Source organism: Trachemys scripta, chromosome 3 (assembly GCF_013100865.1).
Source record: "Trachemys scripta elegans isolate TJP31775 chromosome 3, CAS_Tse_1.0, whole genome shotgun sequence".
NCBI lineage: Eukaryota > Metazoa > Chordata > Testudines > Emydidae > Trachemys > Trachemys scripta.
This window is the reverse complement of record NC_048300.1, coordinates 143,773,161-143,796,170: the sequence shown is the minus strand read 5'-3', so window position 1 is coordinate 143,796,170 and position 23,010 is coordinate 143,773,161. Positions and strand designations below refer to the sequence as shown.

Sequence of the window (23,010 nt, the reverse complement as noted above, 5' to 3'; positions counted from 1 at the left end):
TAGTATGGCATGTTTTATAGCGTAGGTGGTTGCTGCATGTGGCCTAACAGCTGGACGCAAGTCCAGGCAGATGTTTGTGAACTGTTCACCATAGTGTTGATCAGATTCACGAAGGTGGCAAATCTGTGTAGTGGTAGTGAAGTTTTCACCTCCAAGGTGTTTAGGGGAGCACCAATGAATTCTAGTTCTTGTACTGGTGTCACCATTGACTTTTGAATGTTTATTTGAAGACTGAGTTTTGTAAAGAGTGACATTGTCTTTCCTGTGGCTTCGATGGCTTCTTCCCGAGTGAGGGTCTTGAGCAGACAGTCGTCTAAATATGGGTATATCACGACCCCTTGCTTGCAGAGGTGGGCTGCCACCACTGCTAGAACTTTGGAAAAGACGCGGGGGTGGGGAGGGGCGTGGAAAGGCCAAAAGGAAGTACCTTGTACTGATAGTGATCTTGTCCCAAAACAAATCGGAGGAATCGCCTGTGCGATGGATGTATGGAAACATGAAAGTATGAGAATTGCAGGGCGAAGGCCAAAAACCAGTCCCCTTATTCCAGTGCTGGGATTATTGTTGCTAAAGTAACCATCCTAAACCACTGTGTTTTATTGAATTTGTTTAGGTTTCTCAAATTGAGAATGGGCCTCCATCCCCTGGTCTTTTTCTGGGTTTAGAAATAATGATAGAACCACACCCAATTGCAGAAGATGGTCTACTTCCTGTCTCAGAAAGTGCTCGTGAGAGGAGTCCCTGAAGGGGGTTGGGGGGGGGGGGGGGGGATAGGGAAATGGAGGTGAACTGGATGGAATAATCAGTGGTGATAATTTCCAGCACCCATTTGTCAGAAGTAATAATTTGCCATGCTGGGTAGAATGGTGTCAAATGGTCGGTAAAGGGATGGTTGGTAGAAAGTAGTTTTAGAAACAGGAGTTGGGAGGTCTCTCGGGCCCCTGACCAAACCCTCAAATGTGATGTTTCGATACAGGTTGTTGCGACATAGGAGGCTGAGATGGGAGTGGCCTACATCTTGTGGGTCTCTGCTTCTGCCTCTGTGGATGTGTGTAAGGCACTGGTCTCGAGCACTGTGATGGATAACATCTGCCTTGTTTTTATGCAGGTGTGTAGATGCCTAAAGACTGAAGAGTCACTCTAGAGCCTTTCAACATGTGGAGGGACTCATCAGTCTTACCTGCAAATAACTTTGGACCTTCAAAAGGGAGATCCTCTATGGTGGATTGCACCTCCTTTGGGAATCTAGACAAATAGAGCCAAAAGGCCCGTCACATCACTATGGAGATTGCAATGGATCTTGCCGCCGTGTCTGCTGAGTTTAAGGATGCCTGCAGAGCTGTTCTTGCCAGGAGATGGCCTTCAGAGATAACTGACCGAAATTGCTCTTCTTTGTCTTCAGAGATGAAGTCAATAAATTCTGACAGTTTGGAGTAATTTGTGTGATTGTTTTTGCAATCAAGGCTTCATAGCTGGCTATTGTGAACTGTAATGTTGCTGATGAATAGGACGAAAAATATCCAGTATTTTCCACTCTGCGACGAAAAATATCCAGTATTTTCCACTCTTCATCATACGGGTGGTCCTCAAATGGTGTTGCTTGCCCTGCTGGTTGACCACCTCTACCACCAATGAGTTTGGCTGGGAGTGTAAAAATAAAAAGTCTAGGTCCTTCAATGGGATGTAATACTTCGTATCTGCCCTTTTACAAGTACACCTCTACCCTGATATAACGCTGACCTTGGGAGCCAAAAAATCTTACTGCGTTATAGGTGAAACCGCATTATATCCGCCGGAGTGCTTTGATCCACCGGAGTGTGCAGCTCCCCTCTCTCTCCCCCCCCCCCCCACCCGAGCACTGCTTTACAGCATTATATCCAAATTCGTGTTATATCGGGGTAGAGGTGTAAGGGGGTTTGTTGTGAGTGTCTACCAAATGGTCGTGGCGGGAGCCATGAATGCCTCATTTATGGGAAGGGCAATTTTGGAAGATGCACACATGTGTAATATGTCCAACAATGTGAGGTTGCTGAGTCCCAACATTTCCAGGGGGATTTGGAGCGTGTCTACAATTCTTTTAAACAGCTCCTGAAATTACTTAAAATCATCTCCTGTTGTAGGTGGCAGAGGCATAATGGTCTCATCGGGAAAGGAGAAGGTATTAGTTGCAGGAGTGGCCTCTTGATCTAGAGTCTCCTGTTTCCCCAAAAGTCTTCCCGGGGACCTTGCAGGGTCCCACCTCTGACACTGATGGGGAGCGTCTGTCTTTCCCTGGAGGTACTGGAATAATAATTGCCGATATACAGCTTACAGGTCCCGATATGATCACTGTAGCAGGAATGGCATTAGTGGAGACATCCATGGATGTCCATTACCACCTCTGGAAGTCGGCTCTGGAATAGTGTCCTGGCTGTTCCTGTAGAGCTGGTCTGATGATTCCCTGGATGGGTGAAGAGTGTTGTGAGGAATAAACATCTCCCTCCTTATCGTTGTCCTCGATAAAAAAAAAAAAAAAGAGGGGCAGATCTGTTTTTTGGCATCAGTGCTGAATGTACTGACACTATATCGATACTGAGAAGAAGTGATTCCAGTGCTGCAGTACCTAATAAGTCCTTATGTCGGAGAAACTGCTGCGTTCCAAGAGATCTCAGCACTGAAGATGGCATCTGCGGGAATTGTTGTGGTACCAGGAGTGGTTGCAGTGCTGGAGAGATTCTGAGGGTGCCTATACCAAAGGAGGTAAAGTAGACATCAGTACCGGTACCATGCATGATGCTACAGGCGCGAGATCGGAAGAGCAGAGTGCATGTGTAGCCCAAACAGGTACTGCTGTCGAAATTCTCCAACTAGACGTTACAGAATGTACAATCACCTGAAGTGGAGCACCCACTGGGACATCACTCGAAGAGCCCAACAGTTTCATGAAAATTCAGAGAGTTGGAGGTATGAATAATCTTACACCCCAATGAATTATTTGAACCAGTAAGCTTTAATTAAGAGCCTTCCTTGACGTTACTCCTCAAGACACTGACATATGATTGAAAAAAATCAATCTGAAGGGCAGCTCTATTTGAAAAGGGACAAAAATGGCACTATGGGGTTCTATATTTATTGGGTCTTACTAATTCCATAAAAAAATTTACTCATTTATAGGTAAAAAGAGGTTTATCCTAATTGTGTAGACTGAGTAGACTGTTGGTCCTTCCTCAGTTGAGACTGAGACAACACATCTTCTAATCTTCTCTCGCTCTGGTCATCCTTCGCCATGCTTATCCATATCTCCTTGTGAGGAAACCATACTACCTCTTAGAAGACCGACCGTGTGGCTGTTTCTGTTCTCGCGGATACCACTTGGACATAGCTGTGGTCCATCTGTTGTTGCTGAGTCGGGCCACATGTCCCGCCCACCTCATTTTGCTGAGCCTGCTTTCAAACAACAACATCTCGCACTCGAGACTGCTGCCTAATTATTTTGTTGGGGGATGTGATCGCGGAGCGAAATGCCCAAAAATGTTCGTTCCATCGTCCTGCGTGACAGACAGTTGATGTTCCTCAATCTTTGTCAGCGACCATGTTTCGCTGCCATATAACATCACTGAAAGCACGGTCGAGTTGAAAAGATTTGCACGAGTGGTTTTGCTGATCTTTCCTTTGAGGATGTCCTTGATGTCACTGAATGCGCACCATCCAGCTTTTTTTTGCGTGACAGTTTGCCTTTCTGATCGTAGCACATGTTGACTTCCTGGCCCAAATAAACTTATTTATCACCCTCTTGGATCTGCTCTCCTCCAGGAGTTATTTGGGTTTTTGGCAGAACACCTGATCTCATGTATTTCGTTTTTGACCAATTAATTTTTAATCCGACTTGACTACTTTTCGCATTCAGTTCTTTAAGCTTTCTCTCAAGCTGGGCTGTATTTTTGGCTATCAGCACTATATCATCTGCGAACCTGAGATGGGTTAGCCACTCGCCATTGATATTAATCCCACCTTTCAAGTCTGCTCGTCGAAAAAACAATTCAAGACAGGCCGTGAATAATTTTGGTGAAACTGTATATCCTTGTTTCAGACCTTTCTCAATGGGGATTCAGAGGGGAGTATCAAACAGCGATATGTCCGTGCTGCAGCCAGAGTTCGCTTCCTTTAGTAATGTGATATATTTCACGCTGATGCCCTGTTCTGAAAGAGCTTCAAGGATGGCGTTAGTCTCTACGCTGTCGAATGCCTTCTCGTAGTCCACGAAGGCAATGCACAAAGGGAATTTATATTCCCTTGAACGCTCTAGTAGTTGGTTTAGAGTGAAGAGGTGGTCTATCGTGCTATAATTACTTCGAAAGCCGGCTTGCTCTCTAGGTTGTTGTTCATCCAGGTTTCACGATAGTCGATTTGTTATTATTTTAGTGAACAATTTATAGATATGCGAAAGCAGGCAGATCGGGCAATAGTTCTTTTCTCGATCGCCTTTCTTATGCAACAAGATGGTATTGGACTCTTTCTAACTGGACGGTATCCTCTGGATTTCCAGGTAGCGGCTGAACCTTTAGGTGAGAGCTTTCCAAAGTTCCTGACCTCCTGCATTAAGCACTTCTGCTGTCAGACTGTCCCTACCTGGAGCCTTCCCCTCTTTCATTTGATGGACTGTGTGGCGGACTTCACTAATGAGGACCAGGAGTATGTGTTCATCCATTTGTTGAAGTGATGGCATTGGGACGTCTATACGGGATGCAAACAGCTGGATATAGAAATCCCTATCTTCTAACTGATAACTGTTAAAAATCATCCTGGACTCTGCAGGTCAAACTGTATTCTTTCCTTGGCATACTTCATTAATAGTATTAAATATTCTTCAGGTTAAATGCAACTCCATTAGCCTTTCAGAGAAATCATGTATATGCATTTCTATATATTAACCAGATCAAAAGGAGAACAATATTATCTAACTTTAACAGGGGTATGTCTATTTCATTTCCAGCCAAGGTGCAGATTTCGTTGAAGAAGAACATGTATTATAATGATGCTAGGCCTCTGTCTATTAGACCAAATTCAAAACCAAAATACAAATAGATAGGGGTAAGATTTGGTTTTGACAAGGAGTTACTATGGAACTATTTGGGTATAGGTATGCTGGTATAATTTCCCTATGTGAACACACTATTCTGGAATAATTACTCCACTTTGCAAGTAATTTCTCTATGTACACAAGCCCTATGACTACTTTTGTATTTAGATTCCTCCTCAACTGATGCCGAAAATGTATTATGGCCTTTCCCCATACCAATTTTATTCATGTTTCTTTGTGAAATATTTTATGTTGTAACCCAAAACTTTAAATACAAATCTACCTGATCCTCCTCTTTCATAGCCTCTAAAATATTTGTTGAAAAACAAAATATTTTAAAAATGTTACCCCCTCCTCTTCATTGTTATTTTTAATGCATTTTTATAATGCAAAAGGTGCTGCAGAGAAGAGAAGAAGGAAAGCAATTTTTTAATCTATTTTTGTAATGTTTATTTTTTCTCTTGACTAGTTCTATATATTTTTTCTATTTAAGTCTTCTTAAATATTCATAGCGTACAGAATAACTTGCTTTGTTTAAAGTACAAATACTGTGCACTAATGCATATACTCTGGAAATATCTAGTGGTGAGAGTTTTGGTTGAAAGTGACAGTATCTTCTAGAAATTTATGACATTTAAGTTTGTATATCAGTAGTTTACCAGTTACCTGCTCTGCCATCTCCTGCACCTCAAGCCCCAAGTTCTTGGCCATGCACCGGAGAAGGGCTTGATGCCCCTTAAAGTCATCAGGCGGGCTAGCTCTGGAAGGTTCCGCAACTGCCTCATCCAGGGATGATGAGGAAGACTGGACCGCCTGGTGGAGGTGCTGGGGTCTTGACCACCGTGAGAGAAGGAGACTAAGGGGTGGGCATAGGTTCCTTCACCCCAACCTCAGAATGGGCTTCTGGTACCGGGACCGGTGCAGGTGGGGCCGCCGACCATTGCTCCAATGCAGTCACCGAGGAGTGCTGCAAAGTAGGCATTGTCACAATCGGGACGACCCATGCACTCCAATAAGGCCACTGCATTGGCCACTGGCTGTGCTGCCACTGCAGTGCCACAGACGGCGGAGTGGGCTCCGGTGCTCAATCACGACAATGGGACCTGGGCGATGGGCTGAACTGGTCCTCCATATCAGAGGAACCACCTTCCAGCGAACAGGGAGGAGCCATCGATGCCGGAGTTTGCTAACTGGTCATGACTACTGGCAACCACTGACGAGGTATAATTGACAAGTGACTGTACTGGGGAGAGCAGGACGGAGACTAGTGTCGAGATGGGGAATGTTTCCACTGTGCCGGCGACCAGGACCGACGCCTAGAAGACGACCGGCGTGAGAATGAATGGTGCTGGGAATAGTAGGGGGAGCGTCAACCCTGTGCCGGTGAGTAGTGCCGAGGGGATCTGGATGTCAGCCTGGGTGACCGAAAGGAATCCCGGGCCAGGTCCCAGTCGCATCAACATGTGCGGAGAAGATCAATGTCTTCTGTCCCGTGACCAGCAGTGTTCCCCTTTCCCCTGAGGTGTCTTAATGGCAGGCTTATCCTCCTGGGGAGACTTAGCTGGGTCCAGCAGCATCGAGGTCGTCATTGGAGCACGTGGAGACCTGAGCTCTGTGTGTGCCTGGGGAGCCTGGGATGACAACAGTGCAGGCAGGGGTGTGGGTCCATACCACTCCCAAGAGTCGGTGGTGGACCTGTAAGAGGGCTGGGAGCACCAACTGGAAAGGCACAATCGCGTGGCTCCTGAGTAGCCTGGGGCCAGGCCCCGGTCCCTTGGAAGATGACCTCTGGACTTTCTTGCTGGGTACCGGGGAGTGCTTCTTAGCCTTCTTCTTCGGCACCGGCGATGGCGAACGGTGCCATGAGCAGCTGGGTGCCGGCGGTGTACTGTGCACGGAGGTCAAGGCGCTCGGCGCGTTATATCTGGATGGCTCGGAAGCTGGGCGGAGGGCAGACTCCATCAGGAGAGTCCTAAAGCAGATATCCCGCTCCTTTTGAGTGCAGGGCTGAAAGTTTTTGCAGACCTGGAACTGCTCCTTAACGTGCGACTCCCCCAGGCATCTAAGGAAACTGCTATGGGGGTCACTCAGAGGCACAGGCCTGTTGCATTCCGAAACCCAGGAGACTGGGGCATACCCCGCCTGGAGCAAAGTCCCCACTGGGACCCTAACTACTAACTAACACACACTTAACAACTATTTACCACTATCAAATGCAAACTATGTACAAAGGCCCTAAGGCATGAAGTTCAAAAGGAGAAGCTGCTAGTTCTTGCTAAGCAAGAAAGGCACTCCAACTGACCACCACAGATGGTAAAAAGGAACTGAGAGGGCAAAGGACTGGCGATGCCTGACATACCGCTGCATGAGCACAGCACTCCAGAGGGTGCCACAGCTGGCCCTATGGGTACCGCTAAGGCAAAAATATCTGACGGCCACGCACGTGGGCACGCACACACCTAGAATGGAATTGACATGAGCAAGCACTCGAAGAAGAACTTATTTTATGTTTTAATCTAAACCAGGAAGTTTGGAGTGAAGCGCCTGGGAATCTTAAGCAGCGGGGCAGAGGCTGTTCAATTTCCTCTCCACATTGAGGGAGGGGTGAACGCTATGAGTTTACACTGTACAGTTCCCTGTGTATCGCAAGATGGTATAATTTTGGGTTTATAGTCCAGTGGGGGCTACCTGGGGAGACGGGGATTATTTTGTCTGTAACCTTTCTATTGTTGGTTCATGCAGTGGCTGGTCAGACAGCCTGCATGTAACTGTAGCTGGGTGTGTGTCCCTACTTATGTGAGTGCTGGTGGAAGTGTAGGACTGGGAGCGGGTCTGCAACTTGTCACAGCAGCACAGTGTGAGAGGGAGCCCAGGCTGGTGAGTCAGAGGGCTCAGTGGTACCTCAGTTCCAGGTGGCATCCTGGGGGAACCTGTCACAATTACCTCAGCCACCTTGTCTCTCTAATAAGACCCATGACAGAATAGTAACAAGACCTTTGAAAATGCATACAGTCTCAAATGAATCTTTCTTCGGAAGCTTGTCTTGTAACACACCTGAGACCTAATAATTTCAAAGCCCCTCAGAAATTATACCTACACTTCACTATCCTTGTTACCAGCCTAGAATTTAGTAGAGCTAAGGATAGGTGCAGTTTGAGGGGAAGGGGACATGAAAAGGATACCAATCATCTTCTCAGAGATTCCATAAAACAATGAATACCTAATTTTGGAGGGATTTACATAAATCTGAGAATACGATAGAGACAGATCATTTGCGTGATGTGAACTTCAGCACTATTAGGGTAATTGTTGTGGATGTACATAAGTCATCATCAACTTCCCTGTGAGTGGGGACCTTGCCAGCTCATCTCTGGAAATATTTTCCCTGGACCAGTGGAGGCCACATGACCAATCCCTTAGCCTCATACTCATTGCTATATCATAGTTACCTCAGGTATTGAGATGAATGAAGGACAAGTGCATACCTCCAGCCCACTGTAACAGAGGGACTGAAGAAAGAGCAAAGGTCAATAGCACGAGCCAAGCTGGATTTCAAAGGGGATTGGACAATTATAAGGATTAAAAAACAAACAAACAAAAAAAAACGGATATGGATCCTTCTGATTCAAGGCAACTTCTAACTGAGGAACCTTAAGAAGAAACCGACACACTACGCCCCATATTCTTCATAAAATATTGTCATACTATGATTATAGCATATCTAAGATGTATTTTATGCAAGATGGGTCTTGTGAGATATCATTGGAACGGTTATGATTTTCTGAATATGATTATCCTATTTGTATGCATTTATCATTTCTGTATCTGAAGTTAGGAATATTGACTATGTAACAATTACAAGTGGGTTTACATCTGGGGAACGCCCACCGGACAGAATGCAATCAGTCTGGATGGGCCATTAGGGAGAACATTAGGACTTTGAAGATGCTAATCTTCCACCTTCCTGAGAAGCTTCTTGGGATGCTACAACAACCTTTGACTCATGGCTGCTTTGACACTGCAAGGTCATGTAATTAAGTCACCTGGTACTGGATTCCATGATAGAATACCAGTATTTTTCCGGGGGGAGGTGCACACTGGAAAACAAAGAGTTCCCGCCATATGTAAAACCCATTTAAGACAGGGGAGTGACTTAATCAGTGTTCATTCTTGACTGAATCCCCATCCAGGATGATTGCTGGAAACATCTAAGAAATTAGGACAAAAGAGGGGGAGAAGAGCTGAGCCCAGGCTGGAAAAGGTGTCTGGTCTGTGAAAGAAATGCCTAAAACAACATTTAGGGTGAGAAATTACTACTTGTAACCAGTTTCTTTAGTGTCTTAAGCTTACGTTGTGGTTTTTGTTTTATTTGCTGGGTAATCTGCTTTGATCTGCTTGCTATCCCTTATAATCACTTACAATCCTGTGTAGTTAATAAACTTTTTGTTTTCTCTAAAACCAGTTTGTGGAATTCATAACGGGGGGGGGGGGGGGGGGGGGGAGAAAGCTGTGCATATTTTCCTCCACATTGAGGGAGGAGGCGAATTTCATGAGCGTACACTGTACATTTCTCTGTGCAACGCAAGACAATACAATTTTGGGTTTGCACCTCAGGGGGGGTGTGCACTTGAGGGCTGAGCAGTTCCCTAGCTGAAGCTTCCCATGCAGAGCTGATTTCAGTTTTCTGTGTCTTTCTGCAGCTGGGTGTGGCACTACCTGTGTGTGTGCTGGAGGAGGATTGAGGGCCTGGTTCAGCAGGATAGTGTAAAGGAGCCCAGGCTAGCAGAAAAGGCGGGCTTAGTGGTACCCCCGTATATCAGGTGACACCTCGGAGTGGGGGGTAACCCGTCACAGAAACTTCCCTTTTGAAAAGGTTATACCAAAATTGCCCACTATGAGGTTTCTTGCCTCTTCCTCTGAAGGCTAGTACCGATCACTGTAAGACAGAGAATACTGGACTAGATGGGCTACTGGTCTGCTCTGGAATGACAATTCCTATGTTCCAATGCCAATTTGGATGACTGTGGACTAATCACACCTCTGATGTGACCTGATGTGAACTCAAGGACCAGCAGGAATCCTTTGACTGCTTTCTGAGTTGCTACTCAGCACTCAAGGAGCGGAAAAAGGGCCCCAGTGTTGTGATAGCCAAGCAAATTAAATTAAGCCTGTAAAAGGGGAACAAAAAGTTACCACTCCAGTAAGGAAAGACATTTTGTAAAAACTCTGAATTTGTGAGGATACTCCACTATTACCCTGGTAGAAAACAAAATAGGAGCATTCAAAACTACTAATTCCCTGTTTGGAGTTCTGATAAACCATTGATGGGCCCTTGCCTAGCTCTAACTGCCTCCAAATCCCTAAGGGACAGCACAATTTTTATTTCTCCAGACTAAGTGTTCCAGGATAGACAAGCCCAGAAAGTTTAATTGAAAAAGTCGCACAGACCCTTCAAAAATACCAGCACCCCTTCAAGCTCTCTCTTTCACAAATATATTTTTTAAAAAGGCGTAAGGGGCCAGCAATGGTATGTCCCCAGTATGTATGGGTCTCAGACCACTACTCACCCCCACAGTCCTGCTGCTGCTCATGTCTACTCTGAAGGAATGTTTTGATATTGCCAGATGCATCAGACCTATATTTTAAAAAATCCCTCAAAGAACTGCTCATGAGAGGAGGTACTATTATGGAAAATATTCTGTCACATTTAGTGTCCCTGTTTATATAGGGGATCTGACTGGAGGTTACTCTTGGCATAACTTTTAAACACAAAAACCCATGTGATGTACATGTTAGACAAAGTTTTCTTCCCCTTGTGCAACTTAAGCAATATGCACTCTTATTCATCTGTGACAATCTCAAATAGCAATACATGCCCTCATGACCAAGATGCATAATTACAGTAATTTCTACTTGACAGGACTTCCAGAAACACAACTCATTGCTTGTTAAGAACATTATAGCAAAGTGATAGCTCTACTATAGTTAAGACTAGATTTCTGTTTTAAGCACCTTAACTCTATTTCCTGGTTTTCACATCTCTGAGTTTTGCTGACACAGACATTCTGAAAGAGCAATAAGCTATCACTGGGCAATACTAACTCTGTGTTAAAGTTATTTGCCATTTAATAATATAACATGAATAGGCAGGTGCTCTCTCAATAGCTGTAAATAAATAAAAAAAACATAATATGCCAGTTTCCCATTTTAATTTAAACTGAAGTGAGAAGTTGAGAGACATCTGTGGGCTCAATATACCAAAGTAAGTTTTATGGCAATTTCTGTAATAAAATATGGATGACTATTTACCTTAGAGAAAGAAGGTATTTTGTTCTCTCTTGGAACATGACTTGTAATGTGCTTCCTTTTCTCTTCTGATCTATAAATCTTTATTTCTTCTTCTCCCTTTGCTGTTCTCCATTCCTCCTGTCTACTGGAAGAGACAAATTAAGAAATGTTAATTTCAGAGTTTCCAGGCTTAGGCCAAAGTCCTATAGTCAGAGATCCTTTTCTTGATGATTTCTGTGTGTGAAGTAGTATAGGATGTTTATCACATTCTTGTGTTAAACAATGGTTACTTACCCTATAGTAACTGCGGCTCTTCAAGATGTTGTTGTCAGCGTGGATCCCATGATGGGTGCATGTGTCTCTCACTCGCACAAGCTTGGAATATTATTAATAGTAGTGTCTGGCAGGGCCACACGTACACCTTGTGCTTCCTTGAGGTCCCATGCAAGGGCACAGAGGGTGGAGCGGCCCTAACCCTTCCTCACAATTCAAAGCCAGTGATAGCTTAGGACCACAAAGTGTGGGTGGAGGGTGGGTCATAGGGTTCACACTGACTACATCATCTATAAGAACCACAGTTACTGTAGGGTAAATACATGCTCTCTTCTTCGAAGTATCTGTTAGTGTGGCTCCCACCGTAGGTGACTGGTAAGCAGTATCCTCTTCAGTATGATGGGCATGAGAAGTATTAACTGCATCAGTCAAACAGAGACTGAGTACAGGTCTCCCAAAGTTTGCATTTAATCTAGAAGCCAAGTCAAGTGTATGTTTGACAAACGTGAGTGGTCTGACTCCACAAAGCAGCCTTGCAGATTTCAGACACTGGTATGTTCCAGAAACATGCTGAGGACGCTGCTTGAACTCTGGCAGAATGAGCCCTAACGGTCAGTTGGAGAGGAACATCAAGCAGTTGGTAGCACAGTGAGAGACACAGTTATCCATTTTGAAAGTCTTGGGGATTAGATGGCTTGACCTTTGGAGCAGCCACCTATAGCTACAAATAGACATGAAGATCGTCTGAAAGAGTTGGTCCTGTCAATATAGTATCAAAGGCTCTAGATACATCCACGGTGTGGAGTTTCTTCTCCCCTTGCATATAACATGGCTTTGCGAAGAACACAGAGTAAATTGATTGATTCAAATGGAATTCCGAAACCACCTTGGGGAAGAATTTTGCATGAGCTCTCCCTACCATTTTATCTCTATCAAATGAAATACATGAAGGTTCTGCCATGAGTACCTGAAGCTTGCTGACTTTTCTGTCTGAACTGGTGGTGACCAAGCATAATATTTTCACCATAAGATAGTGGATGGAGCACCCCAAGAAGTGCTCCGGGGGGGGTGCTCCTTAAGTCTGTGAAAGATGACACTGAGATCCCATGCTGGAGCAGGAACTCTGACCAAGGTATAAGCATGTTTAAGAAATCTAGATACCACTGGTTAAGAGAAGGCCAAAACCAACTGAATCAGTGGATGATACGCCGATATTGCTGCCAGATGAACCTTAAATCAAACTGAATGAGAGCCCAGAGTGCAGAATTGCAGTAACTAGCGTTGTGATAGCTGGGCCTACAACTTTACTCTAATTATGAGCTCAACTGTAAAAAGTATGTAAAAGTTCACGAAATGTCACAATAACCTATAACAACAAATAAATGTTGATGGGAAAAAGTACAAAAGGGAAACAGACTGAATTAGTCTAAACAAAAACGCCTACTTCTATAATTCAAGGACTGTGTTGAAATCATGCTTGGTAAAAACAGAGATGTTGAACAAAAAATGCATGAACCAGATGAACATATGTTAGGTCTAACTGGTGGACAGATAACAAACCCATCATTCTCTTTTTAGGTCCTTAACAAAGAAGATTTTTTGGGGAAAAGATGAAAGAACAAATGGAAGCTACTAAAGCAAGCTTCACCATTATGGCTGCCACCCTTAGCTACCATTTACTGAGATCTGCCCTTTGTCACCCTGATCTGGAGAAATGACCTGACCAGACCGAGCTAAACAGAGAGGGACTCAAATAACATCACCTCCCCTACCAGCTCCAACTGAATCCCAAACATCACCTGAGATGAAGCAGGATCAAACTTTAACAACAGAAGCAACAAGAGCTCCAGTTCATCTCAACTAGCATCTCTTTTCCTCAAAAGGAGTTACCATCTTTGATACCATCTAAAAGACTGTCAAACAAGGGGGTTTGACCTTCTAAAACTCTCTCCAGCTAAAGGAAATGGGAAGAAGAAATGTTGTTAAAATAAAATCCTTACTTAATATTTTACATTTCAAATGACTTAACTGTTTTTCCTTTTTTTCTGTATGTTTAATAAAAGATTAAAAGAATTTGCAATGATGTGTTTGCCATAGTACTAAGCAGGCTGAGGTTTCTGGTTACCAACTCCGGACCTTGTTTATGTTGGACACTATTTAAGTCAGACAGTGGTTAGTTATCTTAAACAATTCTGACCCATTTATTTTATTCAAATTAATACAACAGTAGTCTAGAACAGAGCTTTTCAAAGCCGGTCCACCGCTTGTTCAGGGAAAACCCCTGGCAGTCCGGGCCGGTTTGTTTACCCGCCGCGTCCGCAGGTTCAGCCGATCGCGACTCTCACTGGCCGCGGTTCGCTAAGCCAGTTTCTAGCCCCAAGATTTTAATTTTGATTTAAGAGTCACAGATTCTTCAGAAGAACCCACATGGCATCTAAGGCAATTGAGTAAAACATATTTGAAAGTAGGTATTTTCAAGAAGCAGTCAGCTGTAGGTTGGTAAATACACTCAAAAGCTTGTGTTTGCGCTCAGGAACAGTGTAGATTTATTCTCAACATCTGTTTCTTATGGGAGTTTTACCACTCACAGAAATAAAATTACTACAGACTTTAACATCTTGACTCCTTTTTTGGCAGATGTGGGTGTGAGAGTCTGTAACACTATGTTCACCCCTTTTTCAAACTAAGATACATTTTGTACAAACTATGCCTTTTAAGGTATCGTTTCAAAACTCAATTTGCTGATCATTACCGTCCTGGTAAAATATGTGTGGCAACATTATATGCAAAGATATAAGATTCCACTGTATGATGTTACTAAGATGTATCCAAATCTTGGGAAGCAGCCACAAACCAGTTCTTCAGAGACAAAAGGCAAACTGAGGCCTCAGGCAGGTGTCAACGAAATCAAATAGACTATCACCTAATTAAGTGGCCATTCTTTGGCAGGAAAAAGTGTTAGAGTGAGAAATTTACATTTTGCCAAAGAAATTGCTGGATGTTCCCGTCCGCACAGACTGTCTCTTGAACTCCAGCTGGAGATGATTCTCAAAGAAGAGGAAAAAGGTAGTAAGAATGGGAAACAGATGCCCCAAGTTATTCCTTCCTCCCTTTCTCTCTACCCACAGCAGCCACAACACCTGAGGAACAAAGAAACAGCTTTGGACTGAGGGAGAGGACCCTGTCTGAAAGGAAATCAATCAGTGAGACTGCTGGAGTATATGCTGAGAGACTTTTGCTTTGCATTCACTCAGCTTGTTAAGTATTAGTTGGGTTTTATCTTTTATTTCTGTGTAACCAATTCTGACTTTTATGCCTCACTACTTGTAATCACTTAAAATCTATCTGTCTGTAGTTAATAAATTTGCTTTATCGTTTTATCTAAACCAGTGTGTTTGGATTTAAGTGTTTGGGAAACTTCATTTGGGATAACAGGATTTGTGCATATACTCTTCTATAAATAAAATGATGGACTTTATGAGTTGGACTGATTTAGTTGGTGTTGGTCCTGCTTTGAGCAGGGGATTGGACTAGATGACCTCCTGAGGTCTCTTCCAACCCTAATATTCTATGATTCTATTCTATGAGAGCTTGTGTTGTCCAGGAAAGGGCGGGCAGTACAATATGCACATTTCTGGGGGAAAGTTTGGGATCATGAATTTGCTGGTGTTGCTCTACCGTGTAATTCAAGAGTGGTTGGCCAGAACACTCATGCAGTGTAGCTGGGAGTAATTTACATGCTGGAGGCTGTGGGTAAGTAGATCAGGAGTGGTTGCTCTCACAGCGAAGCAGTGTAAAAGGTACCCCAGGTTGGAGAATTGAGAGGGGACAGCTGTTTAACAGTCCAGATTGTACCCTAAGTAATGTCACAGTGGGATACTAAAACAGTTCTTCATTTTTCTGAAATGAACTCAGATTTTGGGTTCATTTCAGAAAAACGATGAACTGGGTCAGTGTCCCATCCCCGCCAAAAAAGGAATCAAGATGTAAAAATAAGGTGCCATAGCCAAATGATTGCTCCCAGCAGCCAGACAGTACTGTTGTAGTGTTTATGGAGTAGGCTACTTATCCTAGGCATTTATGTCCCCTCAGCACAGTATGACAACCTAATCCCCCATTTGCCAAACTAAGACTTTCCAAATCAGCGCCTACCTAAACGCCATTTCTCCCAAAAGATGCAAAAATAGCAAGTTGATATTTTTTTTAAACTACATTTTAAAAAAACTATAAATCCATCAAGACATACACATACCAAAACTGAGTTACCTTTCAGTTGAAGACTAAAATTCAAACGTAACAATTTAAGAGAATTAATCAATCACCTTTCAGAGATTTCTTACCTGGCTACCCCTGGTGACAGTTCAGGTACCACAACCCTTCGACTCCAAGCCACGAGGTCCCTCTCAGTGGCTATTTCACTTCGTGGTGCATTGCTATGCATCTGTCGCACACCCTCAATTTGTCCACTGCGCCTTAATCCTATATTTGGTGGTGAATGTACTTCTGAGGTAGAGCTTACAGAGCCTGAGAAATTAAAATAGTAATTGTAGTCATCTAAATTCTAAGGGAAGGCTTGCAAAAACAAAGAGCAAGAGTAGCAATTTTAGTACATACTTTACTTGATCTATTGCTTCAGAAGAAAATTAAAGCATTAATTGAAAATGTCCAAGTGCAACTGTATGTCCATATTATCCAGAGGCACATTTCTCCTGCACAAGAATGCAGTTCACAGGCAACAAGCAGTAAAAGTGTAAAGATCTGAATAATGTAAGACAAGCTGATAATGCATTACTGTAGGTTCTCTCAATACACATAGTATATGTTAACTGTTGGCCTTTAAAACCACCTTCTGAAAACATTTGCACATTAAGGGTTATATTTTATCTTAAACTAACAGAAATTAAGTAGTCTCTTGTCACTGATCTCAGGTTCTAGGTTCACTGTAGCTGGAGATTACCATCCCTACAGACTTTCTGTCTCTTGAACCCCAGCTGGAGATATTTCTCAAAGAAGAGGAAAAAGTGTAAGAATGGGGAACAGATGCCACAAAGTATTCCTCCCTTTCTCTACCCATAGCAGCCACAACATCTGAGGAACCTGGATCTCCTACTGAATCCAGTCACCCCTTAAGAAATGTGAAAAAGCTACTACCCTCAAAAAATCAGATCCATTGTGACATTCATAGAATTTGTGGAGTGATGGAGTCCTGGAGATTAGGTTTCCAGTTCAAAAAAGTGGTTTTGATAGTATATGAGGGGGAAACAAAACAAATATGCAAATAAATACATAAACAAACAAACATACTCCAAACACTCAAATAGGAGCTGACAGCTTAGGCATCCCCTCAAGGTCCTTTCATGTAGAAATTTCCACACAGTAAGATTTTAATATCTCTACCTCTGGTCTGACAGTTCTGGGTCTTGCTCCTTCTTCAGATTTACCTTCACTATTTTAATCTGGTTTTTACTTCCCTGCAGATTACCAGGAGATGTGCAGCAAGCTAACTGCATTGGTCCTTACTATGCTGCTCCAGCACCAACCTTTTTCAGGAATTGCCTTGTATCTCCCACATTCTTTGTGACACATATGGTATTTTATCAGTCAGGTAGCTGTTTCCAGATTACACAATAGTATTAAGTTAATACTCTCTCCTAAAGATCACGTGGTTGCAGCACAATTTTTTGAGCTTTGCTGTACAGCTACTGTACGGTTACAATCTATATTCCTTTCAGTTAAACAATTCATTAAATTTTAGAAAAAGGCCGGAAAGCAGCAGTAGTATTTATCCCCAAGTTTGTCTTTTCCACTACTCTCATACCTCCTCAATCTCATTATATCCATTTATTTTCCATTTCCCATATTCTTTCTACATTTCAATTAAAAATCCACATCTGGCCTGTGCTAATGGGCTGTTTAACTGGAGCTGGGATTCTAGGAACCTGCGAGATGGGAAGTTCCCAGAGCTTGGGCTGCAGCCTGAGCCCAAAGGTCTACACTGCAATTAAACAGTCCCTTAGCTTGAGCCCAAGTCAGCTGGCATGGGCCAGCTGTGGGTATTTAACTACAGTGTAGACATACCCTCATTGTAAATTGTTTGAAAAGAAACAAAAAAAGTTTGTTTTACTTCTTCCTATCCGGCTAGTATTGCTGGTGCCTGCCTCCCCAGAACGTCTCTGATCTTGTTCTTGCTGAAGTCTCTGTATCATACTGTCCAGCGGACTAACTTCCTGATTTGCTTGTTGACTCAGTACTTGGTTCAGTCCTGTGGGGAAAAAATGCAAGAAACAAAATTACATTTTTGACACAATAAGAGAAGTATTCCAAACTATCTAAGTTCTACCTGTAAAATTTGCAAAGTGCAATGTAAGTTATTGCATGTCTTGTAAGTGTCAGCATAGAAATTCTAGTTTTAAAAATCTAACCCACTTTTTGCTGGATTTCTTGCTACTAATTAGATTGTCAATTCCATGGGGCTGGAACCATATACTCAAACTTGCATGAGTGCCACAGAAAGTAATGCAAAATAACCTTGGGTAGTTCTTGGAGAAGTAAATATCTTGTTACAGAACTACTGTCAGCAAAGCATAACATTTTGCAGTCTAAGTGCATTCAATTTCACTAGTTTCTATTTAGTTTATATCTGTATTGGAGTTTAATTATGTATCTGATTAAGACCACAGCTTAATCAACAGTAAACATTTCTTGGACAAACACAAAAAGAATGATTACTTACTCTACAGAAACTATGGTTCTTCAATATGTCATATCCACACAGATTCCACTTGTGGCGCACATGCACCCTTGATCAGATCCTTTTTGACTTGTAGCATCCATTAGGGCCACATGTGCACCCTGGGAGCCCTGGAGCACACCAAGCCTCCCCAGCTGAAAGCATAAAGGGTGGAGTGGGCTTATCCACCAATACAGAAAGCCACAGGAACAGGACTGTGAATTAGTGGGGGGATGGAGGACAGGTTGTGGAAGCTATGTGGACAACATATTTTAAAGAACCAGATACTAGAGCGAAAGTAATCATTCTTTCTTCAAGTGCTTGTCCACACAGATTTCACTCTTGGGGACTAACAAACAATCGTTTAATTGCTTGGAGATGGATAACACGAGTCCTACTTGAATTAGGATAGCAGAATAGCCCTACTGAAAATTAGCACCTGATCTGGAAGCCTACACTAGAGAATAGTGAGTGGTAAGTGTGTGAATTGAGATCCATGGAGCTGCTTTACATATCTCAGATGGAATATTAGCCAAACAGGCAATAAAGGCTGTTTGAGCCATAGTGGAATAAAGTTCTAATATGATCTTTTGAGTTAGATAAGTCATTATGCAATCGGAGATCCATGTGGATATAGGTTGCCCTCTGTCTGCAAATGCTACAAATAGCCTAGATGTGCTCTTTAAAGATCTTGTCCTATCTAAAAAAGATAAAGCTCTCACTATGGCTATTGTGTAAAGCTTCACTTCCCCTGGATTAATTTGAAGCTTGGGAAAGAAAACCAGAAGGTAAGTGGACTAATTTCTATGGGATTCTGAAATAATCTTAGACAGGAACTTCAGGTGAAGTCTAAGGGTAATCCTGTCATTGTGAAATACTGTGTATGGGGCACCAGTCATGAGTGTCCAAATTTCCCCTGCCCTCCTAGATTACTTAAGGATCACTGAAAGCTGTTTTCATTGAGAGGTGAGAAAAGTAGGACACGTGGCAAGGGTGAAAGGGGATCCCCAATAAATCCAGCTAGCACCATATTAAGCTTCCAGGGAGAAGGTGGTATTGTAACGAGGGGGAAAACATAAATAAGTATTTTCTATCATTTTGCCACTCTGCGTGAAAAAAAACACAACGTCATCTGGGATAGGACAATAATTTGCAGATACTGCTGCTAAATGGACTCTGACTGAACTGATGGAAAGTTCAGGCTTGTCTCCAGGTTAACAAATATTCCACTATTGCTGAAATTGGAGAGATCAGTGGTGAAAGCCACTGTGGACATGCTCAGAGAAAACCTCTTCCATTTGGCCTTGTATGTCAATCTGGTCAAAGGCTCTTTGCTTTGAATCAAAGTGTTCTGAATCTCAGCTGAACAGCTTATCTCTTTGTATACCACCCAGCTTGTCAGGTGTAGTGATGCCGGGTCCAGGTTCAGGATCTGCGTGATTATGCCAGGCAGAGCTGGTAAGGCGGCTGTGCTGATGTATTCAGATTTGGAGAATCTCAGAACTCTTGGCCTATGCTGAGCCTATCATGAGGATGTGACCAGTATATTGTCTCGGTTTCTTCAGAACCCTTGGTATCAAGGGTACTGGGGAAAGGCGTACATTAAGCCCAGTGTAGCATTCCCTCTGGTGCAAAGCATCCAACACTTGTTGTGACGGGTTGCAAACATGCTCACTTTTGAGAGTCCCCATCTGGCAATGCTCAGCAGGATTGAGTATTTGAGAGGCCACTCACAGTTTTCAGAAAACGTCCAGGTGAGCTGGTGGATAGATATCGAATGCACCATTCCCATAAATGTACAGCTTCTTGGCAGAGTGGAGAGAATCTCTCTCACACCTGTCTGTTTACATAGTGCAACAGTGGTGTTGTCTACCAGTACTTGGATTGCTGAGCACTGCAGAAGAGGTAAGAAACCCTTACATGGCCAAGTGTCTGACGTGGAAACCTAAAATTTTTATGTGTAGACAGGCCTGCTGAGGAACCTGAATTTTCAGCTGCCCAAGTTGCACCAGCACAAACCCTGACTAAAGGCATCTTTTACCAGAACCTTTATAAGTAAAGGCATGGAGGAAGGACACCTGAAATGGTTCTATCCATCAGTTTAACAAGGAGAGGATTTCTTGTGGAACTGTGATCACCATATCCATGAGGTGCTTGTTCAGTAAATATACTGATTTCACCCACCCTTGCCACTTCTAATGAGAAGTCTGGTATGCTGTGTAACGTAAGTGCATGCAGTCATATGTCCCATGAGCCTCAAGCACAGCCTCACCAGTGTTCTTGGGTTGGCTTGAAGTTGAATAAGGAAGCCCATTATTGTCCAAAATCTCAATTGAGGAAGATACGCCCTCACTGACCTGCAGTTTAACACTGCCTCTATGAATTCTATGGTCTGAGTTAGAGTCAATATGGATTCTGAGTCCTAGCAAAACAAATAATTTTAGAATTACATGAAGTGAACCAGTCACTTGCTGTGGAGATCTTCTTCAAACTAGCTAGTTATCTAGATAGGGATCTACCTGAATTCTGGCTCCTTAAGATTAGCTGCCACTACAGCCAGAACTTGGGTAAAGACCCAGGGAAGTTGTGGAGTGGCCAAAGGGTAGGACTCTGTATTGGAAGTATGATGTTCCTACCAGGAATTTCAGGTACTTTCTGTGTACTGGATGTATCAAAATGTGTGTCTTGCAGATCAAGAGCTATGAACCAGTCCACAGGATCAAAAAAATGGATTACAGAAGTCAGGGTCACCATGAGGAATTTGAAATGATGGATGAAGGTGTTGAGACATCAAAGATTGAGGATAGGTCTCCAACTCCATTTCTTCTTTGGGATTAAGTAGAGGTGGGAATAAAACACTCTTGTCCCTGAATTCTAAGGGCACTTCCTCCATTGCTCCCAATTGTAAAAGGGAGTCTCTCTCTTGCTTCAAACGTCTCTCATGAAAGGGCCCCTGAAAAGGGGGAGGACGCTGGAGGAGATTGAAACTGGAATGGATACCCTTGTTTATTAACCCAGGGGCCCACCTATCCAATGTTATCCCAGCTCAAACTTCTTGAAAATAAAACAAGTGGTTACCAAATGGGGGGAGGGGCAAGTTGAATAGAAAGAGTTTTGTGGTGGAACAATCAAGATGTCAATGGCATCAAATTTATTGTGTATTTGGAGCCCCAGACTGGGAGACAGTTGAAAGGGAGGCAGAATCACCTCTGGTGAAATCTCTGCCTCTCCCTTGGGAGTCTCCAATGATGGGGATAATATTGGGATGGAGACCACTGCCTGTAGTGAGGCCATGGTCTCTACTGCTCTCTCTTCAGAGAGAAGACAGAGTCCCAAAGAGTGCAAGGTTGCCCTGGAATCTTTCAGGGTATGGAATGCTTCATCTGTGCCACTATTAAACAGATTATTGCACTCAAATGAGAGGTCCTCAATTGCTATCTACCCTCAAGTGGGAGGTTCTCAATTGTTACCTGGACCTCCCTTTGAATTCCAAATGCCTGACCCCATAAAGGATCTCCTCGTGGTAACTGCAGTGGCTATTGTTCTTTCTGCTGTGTCAGACAAATCCGATCACAGACTAAAGTGAGGCTCTGGTAGTCAACTAGCGCTTGGCCATGAGGGATTTCATCTCCTCCTAATGTTTGTTAGATAGTTTATCTACAACACTTAGAGCTTGTCCCAATTAAAAAAAATTGTACTTGAGAGCAGTCCTGGCTAATGATCAGCCCTTTTGGCCAAAAAAGTCAAGGTTTTTAGGTTCCTTTCCATAAGGGGTGGATTTGGAAGACCCTGATGTTTTTGTCCTCTCTTGGACAGCTTGCACCACCAGAAAGCCAGGTGCAGGATGCTAGTAAAAGAACTCAAACCACTCGGCATGGAACTTCTACCTTCCATCAAATCTCCTGGAGCTGGATGCTACTGATGTAAGCATATGCCAAATGGACTTGGCAGGTTCAACTAAGCATTATTTGTAGGCATAATTGGTCTTCCAGATATTCAGAAGTTAATGCTTTTGCTCCTGGATAACCTCTAGAGGAATGTCTACTGTTTCTATCATCCTCATCATTAGCTCTTGAAAGACCTTAAACTGATCCATCAAGGCTGTAGTTGGAGGGTTGATGGCCTCATCCAGGGAAGAAGAGGTGGTGAGTACTCCTGCTCAGCAGAGCGAAGGTCATCCCCCCATTCTCCCTCTAACCTTCTAGTAGCTATGGCTGGATCTGCTGAGAAGTTTGGGGAGAATGAATCTCCTTCCTGGCTGAGAGAGAGATCTGGCCCTCGATACAGAGAAGAATGCTGGTTTCCTGGAATAGGGATTCATATCCCAGGGGTACCAATACGGCCATGACTGGTATGGCTATCATGGGGGAGAGGACAAAAGGGGGATACCCACTGGGATGTTCCCAATGCAACCTTGATCATCTTCTAGCTTCTGTAATAGAACTAATCTCTAGAGTCTCACTATGCCACCCATGGGAGTGATGGGCCATCAGAAGGGAAGAATCTCTGCTATATTCTGCTGATGAGGAAGAGCAGGAACAAACCTCCTCTAGGGGACGATCCTATCTGGTGTATCTTATTTAAGACGTTGGTGCCAATGAGACACCTCTGGAAAGACATGGCAAATGAGGAGCTGAGGAGTTAGCAACAATGTCTCAAT

The 23,010-nt window shown here is 43.4% G+C and overlaps 1 protein-coding gene across 2 annotated transcripts in view; it reads right to left on the bottom strand.

Annotated features, from left to right (window-relative positions):
- PHIP (pleckstrin homology domain interacting protein) overlaps window positions 1–23,010 on the bottom strand; it is a 339,129-nt gene that overhangs the window by 121,456 nt on the left and 194,663 nt on the right. For both annotated transcript variants that reach the window (XM_034766155.1, XM_034766156.1), the window contains exons 18-20: window positions 17,745–17,882; window positions 15,961–16,144; window positions 11,369–11,492 (exon numbers count right to left, since the gene is read on the bottom strand). In XM_034766155.1, coding sequence (XP_034622046.1) covers window positions 11,369–11,492; window positions 15,961–16,144; window positions 17,745–17,882 — 446 coding nt within the window. The remainder of the gene's footprint in view (window positions 1–11,368; window positions 11,493–15,960; window positions 16,145–17,744; window positions 17,883–23,010) is intronic.